This window comes from Ceratotherium simum, chromosome 21 (assembly GCF_057802395.1).
Source record: "Ceratotherium simum simum isolate JZ-2026a chromosome 21, ASM5780239v1, whole genome shotgun sequence".
NCBI classification, from domain to species: Eukaryota; Metazoa; Chordata; class Mammalia; order Perissodactyla; family Rhinocerotidae; genus Ceratotherium; species Ceratotherium simum.
Window position 1 is genome coordinate 31,858,575 of NC_141920.1, and position 17,651 is coordinate 31,876,225.

A 17,651-nucleotide genomic window follows, 5' to 3' on the forward strand; every position below is an offset into this window, starting at 1 on the left:
TAACTGTCAAGCGTAATGGGAACTTTTCAATTCTTCTCTTACTGGACCTCCCTGGAAGCAGCTGACAAAACTAACTCAATCCACTGAAACTCTAACTTGTGGGGCAGCTCTCTCATGATTTTCCTGCTATCCCCTCCTAGTCTTATTATTTTTTTTTTTTGTGAGGAGGATCAGCCCTGAGCTAACATCTGCCAATCCTCCTCTTTTTGCTGAGGAAGACTGGCCCTGGGCTAACATCCATGCCCATCTTCCTCCACTTTATATGGGATGCCACCACACCATGGCTTGACAAGTGGTGCGTGCCCTGGATCCGAACCGGCGAACCCCAGAGTGCGCGCACTTAACCACTTGTGCCACCGGGCTGGCCCCCCTCTCCTAGTCTTTTTTATGGGCTCCTCTTAAATATCAACGTTTCCCTAGGATTCTTCCTGGACCCATTTTATTTCACAACACACATTCTCTCTAGGAGACACTCTGGCTTCAGCTTCCACCTCTTATTACATGACCTCCTATTTCCAGATGAGACTTCTCATAAGCTTTAGACCTATATATCCAACTGTGTACTAAACATCTTGCTTGTTATTCTGTCCTCCCATGTCTGAAACAGAATCTATCATCCTTCCACCCCAAACATGACCATCCATTTTCTATTTCTGTGAAGGGACTGCTGCTCTCCACCCAGCTGCCTAAACCAGAAGTCGAGGAAAGAATCTAAGCTCATCCTTTTCTTGTCCTTAATGTCCAGTCACCAAATTCTGTTCATTTTCACTTCCCAAATATTTCTCACAACTATCCATATCACCCTCTCTAGCTCTACTGTTATTATCTTGGTTCAAGACCTTATAATTTCTATTAAGTAACTCAAAATTTTTCCTCTACTTTTAGTTTTTAATTTTATCACAATTATATATGCATATATTGCAAAGTCATATATAGTTCTACAGGGTTAGTAACAAAAAAATCAGCAGTCCTCTGCCCTCTTCTCCAGAGATAACCATTTTTTCCCCTTTAGCTCACTATTTTAATATTTATTTCCATGTATCTAAATACCTTTCTTGTGTTGCTACTTCTTGATTTTTCAGTTTTATGCATATCTGGTGACTTCCTACTAGGGACACCATTCTTTCATTTACCCAACAAACATTGATTGAGTGCCAATACTGTGCCAGGCACTGTTCTGTGTACTTGGAATACAGCAAACAGAACAAACAAATATCTATCTGCAGAGAGAGATGAATAACACACACAAATTAGAATATTATATGATTCGTTATAAAATAGGATCACTCTTCGCAAGGTAAGATGTCCTTCTTTTGTGCTCCAGTAGTGATCTATTCATAGCCCTATCACAGGCAGCAGATTCTATACTACAGTGTTGTGTAAGATTGTGGTTGGTGGTGGGTATCTCCTTTAGACTTAAGTTGTATCCCTCCTGTGTTTCTGACGAGTCTGGCTGTGACTGGAGAAATCTTTCTGCCTGAGAACAGAAGAGCCCCTAGGAAAGTGCTGGAAAGCTTAAGTTATGTTCAAAAATGGGCTTGGGTGGGCCGGCCCTGTGGCTTAGCGGTACGTGCTCTGCTACTGGCAGCCTGGGTTCGGATCCCGGGCGCACACCGACGCACCACTTCTCCGGCCATGCTGAGGCCGCGTCCCACATACAGCAACTAGAAGGATGTGCAACTATGACATACAACTATCTACTGGGGCTTTGGGGAAAAAAAGGAGGAGGATTGGCAATAGATGTTAGCTCAGAGCCGGTCTTCCTCAGCGAAAAGAGGAGGATTAGCATGGATGTTAGCTCAGGGCTGATCTTCCTCACAACAACAACAACAACAACAACAACAACAACAAAAATGGGCTTGGGTAATTTTAGAGGAGCTGAATCCATGAATCTCCAGATTAACTGCAAATGACTCGTTACATCCAAACTTAACATTTTAAAGGTTAAAAGTAACAAACTAGGATTATCAGAAAGGGAAAGCTCCTTAAGTCATGATTAAATTTTCCAAAATGGTACTGACGACTTGTAAATGAAGTTTAGAAATGTTTGAACATGACTGGCTTCTCTGATTAAACAAGATAATTTTATTTTAGCGTAGCAGATCCCACTTATTTGCTTTGTTAGCTTAATGATAAAAAACAATAAAAAGGATCCTGAAAGGATAAAATGAAATACAACAATAATGCATGAAAACAATTTCTATCATTTTTTTCTTTGTCTTTACTTATTTCTTGATTATTAAAAGGAATACAATGACGTAAACGGTGTTTCACAACCTATTTCTCAACAAGTCTACCCAGAATTACAATTGGTATATTAGTGTTTTTCTTAAAACAAAAAAGTTAAAGGCTTAATTAATTCTTTGACATAGTAATAAAAACTGTACTATGAGCTATACATTTAGAATATTTTATATATGATAACTCTTCCTTAATGAACCTTTCCTTTTTTTACATTTTGTTGTATTTTTGTATGATTTTTGTCTTCTTTTAAAAAATAATTTGGTCTCAAATATTAAATTCACAAATTTCTGAGTTAAATCACTATTTGTAGAGGAATTATCAAAAAATTTAGTAGGTCTGAAAAAAGAATATATTTTAATGCCGTGAGGTCTTGTTTGTGGTATGGCTAATGCCTACTTTTAAAAAAAATGATAAATGTTAACGTAAGTATTAAGCAAACTATTATTAAAGAAATGTTTAAAAAAAAAGGAAATTTCTGGAAATAGATTTTTAAAAAGTTTTTCCCAAATGCTATAATTATATTAGCTAAGTACTTAATTTATTTCTCTGAGCAAGACCTAAAAATCATATATCTAGGAGATATAAGGAGCAATTACATTTTGTGAGAACTTCAGAAAAGATTCCCTTTCTACGAAGAATGAAAGTCACTTGTCAGAAAATCAGAAACTACACACTAAATTCACTAGAATTTGACCATCAGCAAGTGAATGCCCCAAAACACTGCTGGCAACAATGAATTATTGCTGAAAGATATCTGATGGTGGTACTTATCTTAACCATAATCATACATTGTGCAAACACTAAAAATTGTTAGATGTATAGTTGTTTAATAAAATTCAATTTTCTACTCTTTTACTCCATAAAGCTCTTTGAACAATACACTATAAAAATTTTTATAGTCTCAGTTTTGGCTTTGAAAATTAGGCCCTATTTAAAAACTTAAAAAGAGAAAAATGCCTCCTTAAACAATTATAAGTCAGTCTATTGTGAATCTTTACTAGCCAAATCCATTACTCCTTCAAGTGAGGTGTTAGCCTTCCTCACTTGTCTGTACATATGCTGTAGAGCTTATGGAAGATTTAGTGTTTTATACAGATAATCAATCACCTGAATACCTGACCAGTTTGACAACAAATGGGGCTTAAAATCTTTGTGACAGACCATGAGAACCAGCGTTTAAAGGCTTGGATCTTGTCTTAGACATTGTTTTCTGATCCCTAATGACTTTAGCTAACAAATGATGCAACACACCCTGCTGAAAAGTAATCTTGAAATCTCTGTGAAAGTAGATTAAATCTTTGGGACAGACAATGACATAAGTGTACCTGGACCAGGTACTAATATGTTGGAAAAATAAATGAAGACAATTTTCTCCTATACAGTAAAATACTCATCAGCAGAAAGGACTGAAGACTGTATAATGGTGTTTTACTGATAACTCATAAACGCTTAAAATGTTAAGCCACCTTAATTTTGGAAAATTTGCTAATTCTCATACTTATGAATTTTTAACCTAAGGGCAGAAAGTTGATTTATTATTGATTGTTTAACATATTCTGAAATAAAATAGAATGAAAATTGATTACCTAATCAAGTAGCAACAGAAGAGTAAACTAAGAATGAAGACAAATATAGCAGTGCCAAAAACCACAATATATATGTTGAGAGGCAGATTCTGGAATCCAATATTAGGCATCCTGAAGTTGTAATGTGGGAAATCCGAGCTCATGGATGAACTATGGGGGAAGAAAAGAACGGAAAAAAATTAGGTTATAAAGACTAAGAACCAAGGTAACACTATCTTTGTACATGTATAGAGGCAAAAATTTTCTCAAGGTTTGACCACATTTGAAACAAATATGATAGACAAAGAGTTAATACTCTTGCCATTCATTCATTTATCATGCCACAAATATTTATTGAGTACTTACTATGTACCTGGCAGTATTCCAGAAACTTGAGATCCTACCTAAAAAGCTTTATAAGTTGCATTCATTCACAAAAAGGTATTTCACTAAAATGCCAGTAATCAATAAACATACGAAAAAGTTCAACCTCAAAGAAGCGCAAAAAAAAAGGGACAAGTCTTAAGATTTTAAAAACACTTTAACCTTTAAAGTAGCAATATGTATAATGGTAAAGTATTGGAAATAACTTAGATATCTCACAAGAAAGTAATGATTAAATAATTATGTACAGTCATATGTTATAATACTATGAGGTCAGGAAAATCTGTTTTCAATAATCTCTAATGCCAAGGGAAATATAAAGATATGTGGGAAAAATTAAGCAGGATACAAATTGTATATAAAATATGATCCCAATTTGTAAAAGATTGAAAAAAAGGTGGGTATATATATACATATATATATGTGTGTACATATAGGTTATGCGTGTGTGTGTCTCAGAAAAAAGCCTGAAAGCCAACATATCAAAATGTTAATAGTGGCTTGTGGTTTACTAGTCATTTTGATTTTCTTTTTTTTAAGCCTCTTTCTTAAGTCAGGCCCTGTTGTAAGCATTTTACTGCCTTTGTTTTATTAAATCCTCACATAAAACTTCTATAGGTAGGTACCATAATATCTCCCCACTTTACAGTTAAGGAAACCACAGCTTAGAGAGTTTTGGTCACATAGCCGTGACTGACCAAGTATGTACGGGAGCCAAGGCCTCTCCAACTCTGAAGCCAGTGCCCTCAGCCTATATGCTCTACCGTCTTTCTCATGCATTGCTTTTATAATCAGAAAACAGCAAATATTGTTTAAACATTCAAAAAGGGGCTATTTCTGTTTATTTGTTTGGTAATACTCATCACTACACAGTTCAAATTTCATGAACAGAGGCTACCCCCTCCTTTAGGTGATGAGCTATAGTGATAAAGTGGCTCATCACACTTTCTGGCTGGAACTTTCCTTGTCATTTTGATTCATTACAAAATAAAGAGCAACTGTCAGGCCTGATATCAAGACCATATAATGATAACTGAATTATAACAATGATTACTGTCAAAATCAAAACTAAACAAAAACCTACCAAACTTCTACTTTTATTTATACAAAGTAAATTAAAAATGTGTTTACAGATCTTTAGTGTCCTTGTTGGTTCCCAGAAGAGTATACAGTCATGCATTGCTTAATGATAGGGATATATTCTGAGAAATGCATTGCTGGGAGGTTTCGTTGTTGTGTGAACATCACAGAGTTTACTTACACAAACCTAGATGGTCTACCACATAACCTAGGCTCTATGGTATAGTCTATCGGTCCTAGGCTACAAACCCATACAGGATGTTACTGTACTGAATATTGTGGGGCAATTGTAACACAATGGTAATTATTTGTGTATCTAAACACATCTAAACACAGAAAAGGTACAGTAAAAATATGGTATAAAAGATAAAAAATGGTACACCTGTATAGGGCACTTATCATGAATGGAGCCTGGAGGACAGAAGTTGCTCTGGGTGAGTGAGTGAGTGAATGTGAAGGTCTAGGACATTACTGTAGACTTTATAAATACTGTATGCTTAGGCTACACTAAATTTATAAAAAAAAATTTTCTTTCTTCAATAATAAATTAACCTTAGCTTACTGTAACTTTATGAACTTTTTAATTTTTTAAAACTTTTTGACATTTTTGTAATAACACTTATCTTGTAAAAACACAAACATATTGTACAGCTATACAAAAATATTTTTTCGGGGGCCGGCCTGGTGGCGCAAGCGGTTGAGTACCCATGCTCCGCTGCGGCAGCCCGGGGTTTGCCAGTTCGGATTCTGGGCACGCACCCATGCACCGCTTGTCAAGCCATGCTGTGGTGGCGTCCCATATAAAGTGGAGGAAGATGGGCACGGATGTTAGCCCAGGGCCAGTCTTCCTCAGCAAAAAGAGGAGGATTGGCAGATGTTAGCTCAGGGCCGGTCTTCCTCACAAAAACAAAAAAAAAATTTTTTTTTTTTGCATACGTCTTTATTCTATAAGCTTTCCCCTATTTTTAAATTTTTTTATTTTTTTACTTTTTAAACTTTTTTGTTAAAACAAAAACATACACACATTAGCCTAGGCCTACACAGGGTCAAGATCATCAACATCACTATCTTCTAACTCCACGTCTTGTCCCACGGGAAGACCTTCAGGGGCAATAACACACATAGAGCTGTCATCTCCTACGATAACAATGCCTTCTTCTGGAATACAGAAGGACCTGCCTGAGGCTCTCCTTGAGGAGGTGTCACTCTTTTCAGAAATATGTCCATGGTGGTTTGTTTGGTTTGTTTCTTTTTTTCATCACAGATTTGCTTGTAAGCAGATAATGCACCATGAACATTCCTCTCTATTAATGAAAACCTTTCATTGTTGGGGTCCATGTTTTCAAATGTTTTAAGGAGCTTGTGGAGGTCTGCAAAAGCTTCTGCTAAACTCTTCACTGTGAATTTTCTGGGGGGTTCTTCTTTTTCTTCCGCAGTTTCCTTTTCGCTTGCTTGTTCCTCAGCCATGCATTCCTGTTCCAGTTCCAACTCCTCCTTAGTCAATTCTTCAGGAACCACCTCTAGGAGCTCCTCAGTGTCATCCTCATCCACACCTCAGTTAAAAATGTTTGCCTTCTCAACTACAGCCTTGTTGATTTTTGCAACCTCCTCATCTTAGTAAATCCTTTGAAGTCATGGATGAACCTCATGAGTGTCTTCTTCCAGATGCCATTCATACGCTCCTTCGTGACATCACCCCAAGCCCAAGCAGGTTCTTGATGCAGTCATAGATGTTGTAATCCTTACAGGATTGCATCAGTGTCTTCCTCAGTTGCAGCAATAGCCTGGGCAAAGATCTTCCTCAGGTAGTAGGCCTTAAAAGCTGCTATAAGTCCTTGACCCATTGGTTGGATCAAAGAGGTGGTGTTTGGAGGGAGAAACACCACTTTGATATTGGGATGAAACAATAGGTTTGTTTACACCAGCATTACCACAAACATATGAATAATGCATTGCACTATGATGTCACGACAGCTACAACATCACTTGGCAATAGGAATTTTTTAGCTCCATTACAATCTTATGGGACTACTGTTACATATGTGGTCCATTGTTGAGTGAAACGTTATGTGGGGTGTGACTGTATTTATATTGTAGACACCACTGAAATGTTGACTGGCTGTATCTGAAAACTAAGTCTTATTATTACTTTAATTTCTAGCTTCTAATAACTTATACCAGGAAGTCAACAGCTGCAAAGAACAACTTCATCTCATGGAAACTCCTCTCTGAGAACTTGCAAATATAAATATTGGGTAATATTTAGTTTTGAACTTTCAGCCATTTTCTGCAAGTACTTTTACTCAAATATATAATTTCCTCTTTCCTACACTCAGATCTTCTTGGAAGGGAGGGAAGGAGTTAAGGAATACTTTACTAAATACATCTAGCACATATATTGTAGAGCTATAAGAAAATTACTGTACGAAACTTAACTCTTAACTTCCACATTGCTGATAGGGCCTCACTTGATGACCCTGTTACAGTCAAGACTTAGATGACTGTCCTTCAATCCCTTAGAAATATCCCTCACCAGACAAATTGGGCTTTGTAAAATAACTCTCACCTTAGGAAATAAGAGATTAAATATCCATGCTGGGATGGCTAACAGAGAGGAAACAGGCAGACAGACAGAAAGTGATGTGGTAGAAAAAGGGACAGGTTTGCAGTCACCAACTCTGGATGTTGTTCCCAGGATGTCACTGGCTAGATGTCAGTACTTGCCCCATCTATACCTCAATTTTCTTTTTTTTTGGAGTTAATTTTCTTCACTCAGCATAATTCTCTGGAGATTCTTCCAGGTTGTTGCATGTATCAGTAGCTTGTTCCTTTTTATTGCTGAGTAGTATTCCATGGTAATGTATGTACCACAGTTTGTTTAACCATTCATCTGCTGAAGGATATCTGGGTTGTTTCTAGTTTTGGGATATTACACAAAAAGCTGCTATGAATATTTGGGTACAGGTTTTTGTGTGAACCTGAGTTTTCATTCCTCTGTGATAAATGCCCAGGAGAACTTTGTTGATTTTTAAACTACATATATTTTAGTGATTTTCTTAGTGGTCACTCTAGAGATTACAATATGTATTTTATCACAATATATTTCAGAGTAATAGTAATTTAATTCAAGTAAAATGCAGAAACTTTGCTAGAATATAGTTACACTCCTCCCCCAGTCTTTGTGATATTATTTTCATATATGTTGTAAACCCAATGATACAGCATCACAATTTTTGCTTTATACAATTTTATGACTTTTAAAGATGATAAAAAAGGAGAAAATATATTTATAGAGTCTTTTATGTTCACCTACGTATTTACTCTTTCCAATACTCTTCATTTCTGCCTGTGGATTCAAGTTACCATCTGGTATTATTTCTTTCATCTGATATAACTCCATTCCCTCCCTTTCTTTTTGTGCTATTATTATTATATAGATTACATTTTTATATGTCATAAGCACAATGGTACATTTTAATAATTATTGTTTTATGCAATTGTCTTCTATTTTTTGAAATAATTAAAAGCAACAACAACAAGAGATGTTGACTGTGGTATGATAGCTCACTTTTCTTGATCATCTCACTTTTCTTCTTTACACCAAAACCTGTGTTCCAGCAAGTCTTCCAGTGTCATACAATCCAAAACTGAAGTCTTAAGGTCCAACTAGCTCCTCACAACTTGATTATGTTGTTTATAATTTTTTCTCTAAGTTGTTCATTAAAAAAGAAAGCTTTTGGGGCCGGCCCAGCGGCGCAAGTGGTTGAGTGCGCGCGCCCCGCTGCGGTGGCCCGGGATTCGCCAGTTCAGATCCCGGGCGCACACCTACACGCCGCTTGGCAAGCCATGCTGTGGTGGTGTCCCATATAAAGTAGAGGAAGATGGGCATGGATGTTAGCCCAGGGCCAGTCTTCCCCAGCAAAAGAAGAGGGGGATTGGCAGATGTTGGCTCAGGGCCGATCTTCCTCACAAAAAAAAAAAAACAAAAGAAAGCTTTTGGCAAATTAGAAGTAACTCACTTCATTGTTCTTTACTGAATATCTTTATGGCCTCTTGAAACATTATTTTCTAAATGATCTTTGAGCCAGGTATATGAGAAGAAATTTTTAAAATTTCAAAAATATGTCATTGAGCAACAGAAAAACCTAAGTTTTCACATCAAAAGGATGTGCTGGGTGCCAGAGAGAATTATTAGGAAAAAAAAAAACCTACATTTAGACATATATTGGTAATATTTCTGAATTCTAGGATTAAAAAACTAACAAATTTCCAGAAAGAAAAGCCAAGTTGCTACAATGGAAAGCATACCAAACTGTTGTCAGATGTCGTAGGCCACAGATAATAGAGTGGGCTTGGTTTTACGGAGTCAGAGAACCTGGGGTTTAATCATGGATTTAGCAGTGACTTTGCCCATACTACTTACCTTGTCTATGTCTTAGTTTCCACATCTAATAAGGGAGAATAATAGCAGTAATTACTTCATAGGGTTTCATAGGAATTAAATGACTCAATACATGAAAAGCACTTAGAACAGTACCTGCACACATAATGTATACTTGAGAAATGTTAGTTATCATCATCATTCAGTAAAACACTGAATAATGCAAGACAACAGAGGTCACTGTCTATACCTCCATCAAAAGACAGTCAGGTAGACTTCTGATTGCAGAAATATGGAGCAGACATACATTTCCCTATTTCTCCATCTAAATACCACTAAAAACTAGACCTTATATATAAAACAATGAGAAGTCCATGAAAAGACTCTGAAAGGTGGTGAGAAGAAGGCACACTAGCTAAGAACCTTAGGACCCAAGGAACAACATGGTGGTGAGTTCCCTGGGATTTCTTTTTGTCTCATATATCCCAGACTCGGAGCTGGAGAAGTTGGCAAACCAGAAATGAGAACAGGTGAAGACAAAAAAAATCCCGTTCTCTCTGGCCACAGGACCACAACAAAAGGGGCAGCCTAGTAAGACGGACAGCTTTGACAGTAACTGCTCTACTCCAGCCAAACATTCCAGAAAAAACTGTGGCCCACCCCTACATGTGCCAGCAAAGCCTGAATGGAGAGCCTAGATTTCTACCCTTGCCAGGATATAACAAAGTGCCCCAAGCTGCCCTGCTAGGGTAGTGTCAGAAAAGGTCAAGCAGGAAGCTGAAAGGTAGTAATGAGGCCCACCTCTGCAACGTCAGTGGAGACCACATATGGAGCCTGGACTTCCACCTCTATCCAGCTTTAATAAGGTGACTGTACTGCTCCCCACTGGGGTGGTGACAGAGGAGGTCTAGTGGAGAATCAGCATTTTACCATTACCCAGTGGCAACGAGCACTCCTACCCCTCCCTGTCCAGCAATAACAAGGAGCTCACCCACTCCTCTGTGTCAACAGAGGCTGAAGGGGAAACCTGCACTTCTAGCCTCACCTGGCAGTAAGGAGGCAATGCTCTATCATTTTTGCTGCCAGAGCAGCATCAGAGGAAGCCAGATAACACAAAAGGTTTAAATAAAATCCAGATTCTTATAACAGAATTCACACAAAATGTCCAGTTTTCAGTTGAAAATCACTCATTATACCAGGAACCAGGAAGATCACAAATTGAATGGGAAAAAAAAATCAACAAATGCCAAAACTGAGAAGACAGAAATGTTAGAATTATCTGACAAATATTTTAAAGCAGCTATCATAAAAATATTTCAACAAGCAATTATGAAGATTCTTGAAACAAATGAAAATAAGGAAAGTCCCAGCAAATTAATAGAAGACATAAAGAAGAACAAATGGAAATTTTAGAAGTGAAAAATACAATAGTTGAAATAAAAAATTCAGTGGACGGGCTCAACAGCAGAATGGGGGGTGGAAAGAGGAAAGTGTCAGTGAACTAAAACACAGACTAATAGAAACTACCCAATCTGAACAACAGAGAGAAAACAGACTGAAAAAAAAAAATGAACAGAGCCTTAGAGATGTGGACTATAGCAAAAAATTTAACATCTATGTAATTGAATTCCCAGAAGAAGAGAAAGAGGGCAGGGCTGAAAAAGTACTCAAATGAATAAAAACTTTCTAAATTTTGCAAAAGACATAAATGTACAAATTCAAGAAGCTGAGCAAACAGAATAAGCCCAAAGAAATCTACACCAAGACACATCCTAGTCAAACTTCTTAAAACTAAAGACGAAGAAAAAAAATCTTGAAAGCAACCAGAGACAAATTTATGCTACCTTTAGGGGAAAAACAATTTGAAACAGAGCAGATTTCTCATCAGAAATGACAATGGCAATATTAACATCAGACAAAAGAGAAATAGACAAGTTCACAATTATACTTGAAGACTTCAATAGCCTCTCTCAACAACTGATAGAACAACTAGATAGAAAATCAGCAGGATAAAGAAAAACTCAACAACACATTAACCAATAGGTTCTAACCAAAATTTATAGAACACTCTCCTAATAACATCAGAATACATTCTTTCAAGTGCCCATGGCACATATACCAAGACAGACCATATCCTAGACCATAAAACGAACCTTAACAAACTTTTAAAAATTGAAGTTGTATAGAATATATTCCCACACATAATGGAATCAAACTAGAAATCAATAACAGAAAGGTAACAGGAAAATCTCCAAATACTTGAAAACTAATCAACACACTTCTAAATAATCCATGAATCAAAAAGAGGTCTCGGGCCGGCCCCGTGGCTTAGTGGTTAAGTGTGCGCGCTCCGCTACTGGCGGCCCGGGTTCGGATCCGGGCGCGCACCGACGCACCGCTTCTCCGGCCATGCTGAGGCCGTGTCCCACGTACAGCAACTAGAAGGATGTGCAACTATGACGTACAACTATCTACTGGGGTTTCGGGGGGGGAAAAAAAAAAAAGAGGTCTCAAGGAAAATTAAAAGAAAATACAGTAAATTGACTGAAAATATAAATACAACATGTCGGGCCGGCCCCGTGGCTTAGTGGTTAAGTGCATGCACTCCGCTGCTGGTGGCCTGGGTTCGGATCCTGGGTGCGCACCGATGCACCGCTTCTCCAGCCATGCTGAGGCCGTGTCCCACATACAGCAACTAGAAGGCTGTGCAACTATGACATACAACTATCTACTGGGGCTTTGGGGGAAAAAATAAAATAAATTAAAAATAAATAAATACAACATATCAACATTTTTGGGGCACAGATAAAGCAGTGCCCAGAGGGAAATTCATAGCACTAAATGCATACATTAGAAAAGGAGAATCTCAAATCAGTTATCTAAGCTCCTACATCAAGAATCTAGCAGAAGTGTAAAATAAACCCAAGTTAAGCAGAAAAAAGGAAATAATAAAGAGAAGAAATCAATGACATTGTAAAACAGGAAAACAATACAGAAAATCAACGAAACAAAAGCTAACTTTGTTCTTTGAAAAGATCAATAAAATTGACAAACCTCTAGCAAGAATGATAAGAAGAGAGAGAGAGAGGACACAAATTACCAATATCAAGAATTAAACAAGAGGGTTTTGAAGTCAAGATGGCGGCGTAAGCAGATTCTGAACTCACCTCCTCCCGTGGACACAGCCAATTTACAACTACTCGTGGAAAAATTACCCCTGAGACAGAACTGAAAGCTGGATAAGAGGAACTCCTGCAACAAAGGACAATCCTAATCGAGGTGGAAGAAGCAGAAACTCCCTTCTGGAGAGAAAAAACGCCGCCTTCGCAAGCTGCCAGCTTCACAGCCGCCTGGAGCAGCCCAAAGGTGGAATCTAAAAAAGCTAAACTCAAAGAAATAGAGAGTAGAATGGTGGTTGCCAGGGGCTAAGGGTGGGGGAAATGGGATATTGGTCAAAGGGTACAAACTTTCAGGTATAAGATGAGTAGGTTCTGAGGATCTAATGTACAGCATAATGACTATAATTAACAATATTGTTATTATAATACTTGAAAGTTAAGAAAGTTGATCTTAAAAGTTATCACCTAACATGCAAGCTAATTATGTGAAGGGATGGAGGTGTTAACTAATCTTATTGTGGTAATCATTTTGCAATACATACATGTATCAAATCATCATGCAGTACACCTTAAACTTACATATATGTCAATAATATCTCAATAAAACTGGAAAATAAATAAAAGATAATATAGTATTTCATGGCACAGAGTATCATTGTTTAAAAAAAAACAAAAAAAACAATTAAACAAGATATCACTACAGATCCTCCAGACATCAAGAGGATAAATAAGGATATACACACATAAATTTAGCAAATAAATAAAACAGACCAATTCCTCAGAAAACACAAACTACCACAACTCTCCCAATATATAGTAGTCCCTCCTTATCCACAGAGGATACAATCCAAGACCCCTGGGGGATGCCTAAAAACAGGGATAGTATCGAACCCTATATATACTATGTTTTTTTCTATACACATATATTTGAGGTGTGACAGCAAAACTAGCATGAATTTCTTTCTCCTCCTTCGCAATTTTATGGATAGAAGATTCGGTCTTACCATAGATCTTAGCAACCTCAACATACAATTTTTTTTCTTTCCTTAAGTGGAAAACTTTCACCTTTCCACTTAAAGGAAGCATTTTACAGCTTCTCTTCGGCATATCTGAATTGCCAGCATCACTACTCTTGTACTCTAGGGCCATTATTAAGTAAAATAAGGGTTACTTGACCACAAGCACTGCGATACCAAGACAGTCGATCTGATAACTGAGGTGGCTACGAAGTGACTAACAGGTAGGCAGCGTACACAGCGTGGATAAGCTGGACAAAGGGATGATTCATATCTCGAGTGGGATGGAGCAGGACAGTGCGAGATTTCATCATGCTATTCAGAACTGCATGCAATTTAAAACTTATGAATTGTTTATTTCTGGAATTTTCCATTTAATATCTTTGTATCTGGTTGACTGCAGGTAAGTGAAACCACAGAAAGCGAAATCATGGTTAACGGGGGACTCCTGTATTACCCTGATAGCCAAACCACTTAAGGACGGTGTCTCATGAATATTGACACAAAAATTCTTAACAAAATATTAGCAAGTAGAATTCAGCAATTTACAAAAGGAATTTTACACCATGACCAAGTGAGGTTTATTCTAGGGACGCAAAGCTGGTTTAATATTCAAAAAGTCAATTTAATCCACCATCTTAAATGGCTAAAGAAAAAAAATCACATGACCATATCAACTGATGCAAAATAAAACCCGTTCATTATAAAAACTCCCAGAAATATAAGAATAGAAGGGAACTTGATAAATGTCCTCAACTTGATAAAAAGCATCTACAAAAAAATAAACAAACAAATTAAACAACAAATATGTGTGTTAAAATGTAGCGAGCCACAAATGGGATGTATAACTTTCATCACTAGGAGGCAGGAAACTGAAGCAAAGAAAACTGGATCATTTCAGTAAAATCTAGGAAGGAAAAAAGGGAGAGGGGAGGATAGTCATAAGAAAGCAAACGAAAGAAAAATAAAACAAAATGGTAGGAACAACATCTAAAGTTAATTATGAGAAAAATGAATGGCTTAAATTCCCCTATTAAAAAAGACTCTAAGACTACATAATAACAATAATCAGCTATATATGCTGTTTATGAGAAAATATTTAAAACAATTCTAAGAAATTTTGGGGCTAGCTCCATGGCCTAGTGGTTAAGTTAGGCATGCTCCGCTTTGGTGGCCCAGGTTTGGTTCCCTGGCGTGGACCTACACCACTCGTTGGCAGCCATGTTGTGGTGGCAACCCACAAACAAGATAGAGGAAGACTGGCACAGATGTTAGCTCAGGGTGAATCTTCCTCAAGCAACAAGAGGAAGATTGGCAATGGATGTTACTTAGCTCACGGCAAATCTTCCTCAGTAAAAAAAAAAAGATTCTAAGAAATGTTGTTGTTTTTTTTTGTGAGGAAGATCAGCCCTGAGCTAACATCTATGCCAATCCTCCTCTTTTTGCTGAGGAAGACTGGCCCTGAGCTAACATCCGTGCCCATCTTCCTCCACTTTATGTGGGACGCTGCCACAGCATGGCCTGACAAGCACTGCGTCAGTGCGCCCAGGATCTGAACCTGGGCTGCCAGCAGCAGAGTGCGCGCACTTAACCGCTACGCCATGGGGCCAGCCCCTCTAAGAAATTTTTAAATGAGGGTGACAATAAGAAAATGAGCAAAAATATAGCAGGCAAGTATTATCAAAGAGAAAGTAGGAGTGCCAATCTCAAAAAAAGTAGAAATGAAGACAAGACAAAAAAAGTTATATAGAACAATGATGTTTCATAGTGATTAAAAAAATTATAGATATATATAACCAAATAAGACATAACAGATATGAACCTTTACTTAACATAACATCAAAATACAGAAGCAAAGTTTATTAGAAACACAGTAAGAATCTGGTAAAGACATAATCATGGTGGGAGCCTAACACACCTCTCTTAGAATTTAACAGATCAGTAGTTGAAAAAAAAAAGAGAGAGCATATAAATAATACCATTTAACAAATAAACATATGTTTAGAACTTTGTATCTTACAGAGAAGATACATTGTTTTCAAATGAATCTGGAACATCTACATTTAGATAAACTGATTGTTTATTATGTCATAAAGAACATTCAAAAGAATAGAAATAGGCCACGTTCTGTGACCACAATGCAATAAAATTAACTCAACGGTAAGATGATAAAAGAAAACGAACTACTTGGAAATTCAAAAAATAATCTTTGAAATGACTTGGGTCCAGAAGGTAGCCAAAACAAACCATAGACCATTTAGAAATTAATCACATTGGGGGGGAAAAGCCTTGTACTGAGAGAAAAATTCAATCTTCAATGCTTGTATTATCAACGTAAAAAGAATTATGAAAATAAATGGACAAAAGAATTCACTTTAGAAGCTAGGAAAAGAATGAAGCAAACAAAACAAATCAGAAGAAGGAATTAATAAAAGTCAAACAAAAATAGATGAACTAAAACAAACAAAAAAATCCAGAAATGAACTGATACCAACCAACCAACCAACAAAATACTAAGAATGAGAAAGAGATAAAAACTATTGATAAGCCGAAGTTAAAACAAAAAAATCTATAACAGAATGACTTAAACCTAGATTAAATGTATGATTTTACAGGAATATAAACAACAAAAACTGGCTCAAGAAGAAATCCTAAAAATATGGAATTCCGTCTTCACAAAAAGGCCTCAGACCCCGATGGCAATGGAGATGGAACTCTATCTAAACTTGTACAGATAGGGCCAGCCCAGTGGCCCAAGCGGTTAAGTGTGCGCGCTCCGCTGTGGTGGCCTGGGGTTCGCCGGTTCGGATCCCAGGTGCGCACCGACGCACTGCTTGGCAAGCCATGCTGTAGCGGCGTCCCATATAAAGTGGAGGAAGATGGGCATGGATGTTAGCCCAGGGCCAGGCTTCTTCAGGAAAAAAAGAGGAGTATTGGCGCATGTTAGCACAGGGCTGATCTCCTCACACACACACAAAAATAAATAAACTTGTACAGATAATTCCTCTGCTATATAAACTGATCTAGAGTATAGACAAAAAAAAAAAAAAAAAGATGGAAAACGTCCCAACTCATTTAAAAGGTAAGCAGTCCTGAAACCAAAACCAAAACTACACAGCCGAGTTCACAAATTCAAGGCCTATGGGCTGAATTTGGCCTTGTGAATATGTGTTGTTTGGCCTATACAAAGCTTTAAAAATTGAGATAGTTTAAATTTGGGAGATTTAACATAAAACTTGCAATTTCCAGCTTTATACAGAAAAAGATCAGAAGATTTGATAACTCTGGGCTTCATTTTTGCATGGAAACAATTGCTTGGAGCTGAGTGGCCTTGTGGCCTCCAAGCTGCCATGTTGTTGCACAATTGGGAGGAAAGGAGGGGACACTTTTACAGACTAGTGTGAGTGCACCCCTGGGCCTAGGTCAGCATGCTCTCATTTGTCACAATTTCTACCACCCCCTATCACTCCCAAGCTCTGAACCAAGTATCAGTGGTCACTTATTGTTGTGCTTATGCTATTATTTTTCTCAAAGAAGATAAATATTTCTACCTCTATCGAAAAAATCAAAATAAAAGAAAATGAGGATTGCATGATTTTGTTTTCTACCCAGCATACTCAGATGATTCAATTTCCTACCTAGCTGTGTTGGCACTGAGTTTGTGCCCCTGCTTTCCCCACACCAGATTACAGAAATACTTATACTCTTAATATTTACATGGTTTTGCATCTTAAATTTAAATGTTTAATCCATCTTGAATCTCTGACATGGAAAAAAAGACCTAAAACTGTTTTTGCAAATGGTTAGTCACTTCTTCCAACAGCATTTATAAAATTCTTTCTCAACTGTCTTAACATTTCAC

General features: G+C 37.3%; 1 protein-coding gene across 1 annotated transcript in view; it reads right to left on the reverse strand.

Annotated features, from left to right (window-relative positions):
* The window catches only part of RNF24 (ring finger protein 24), a 69,809-nt gene that overhangs the window by 26,674 nt on the left and 25,484 nt on the right, over positions 1–17,651 (reverse strand). The window contains exon 2 of the mRNA XM_004433790.3: positions 3,831–3,980. Within this exon, the coding sequence (XP_004433847.1) occupies positions 3,831–3,973 (143 nt within the window). The 5' untranslated portion in view covers positions 3,974–3,980. The remainder of the gene's footprint in view (positions 1–3,830; positions 3,981–17,651) is intronic.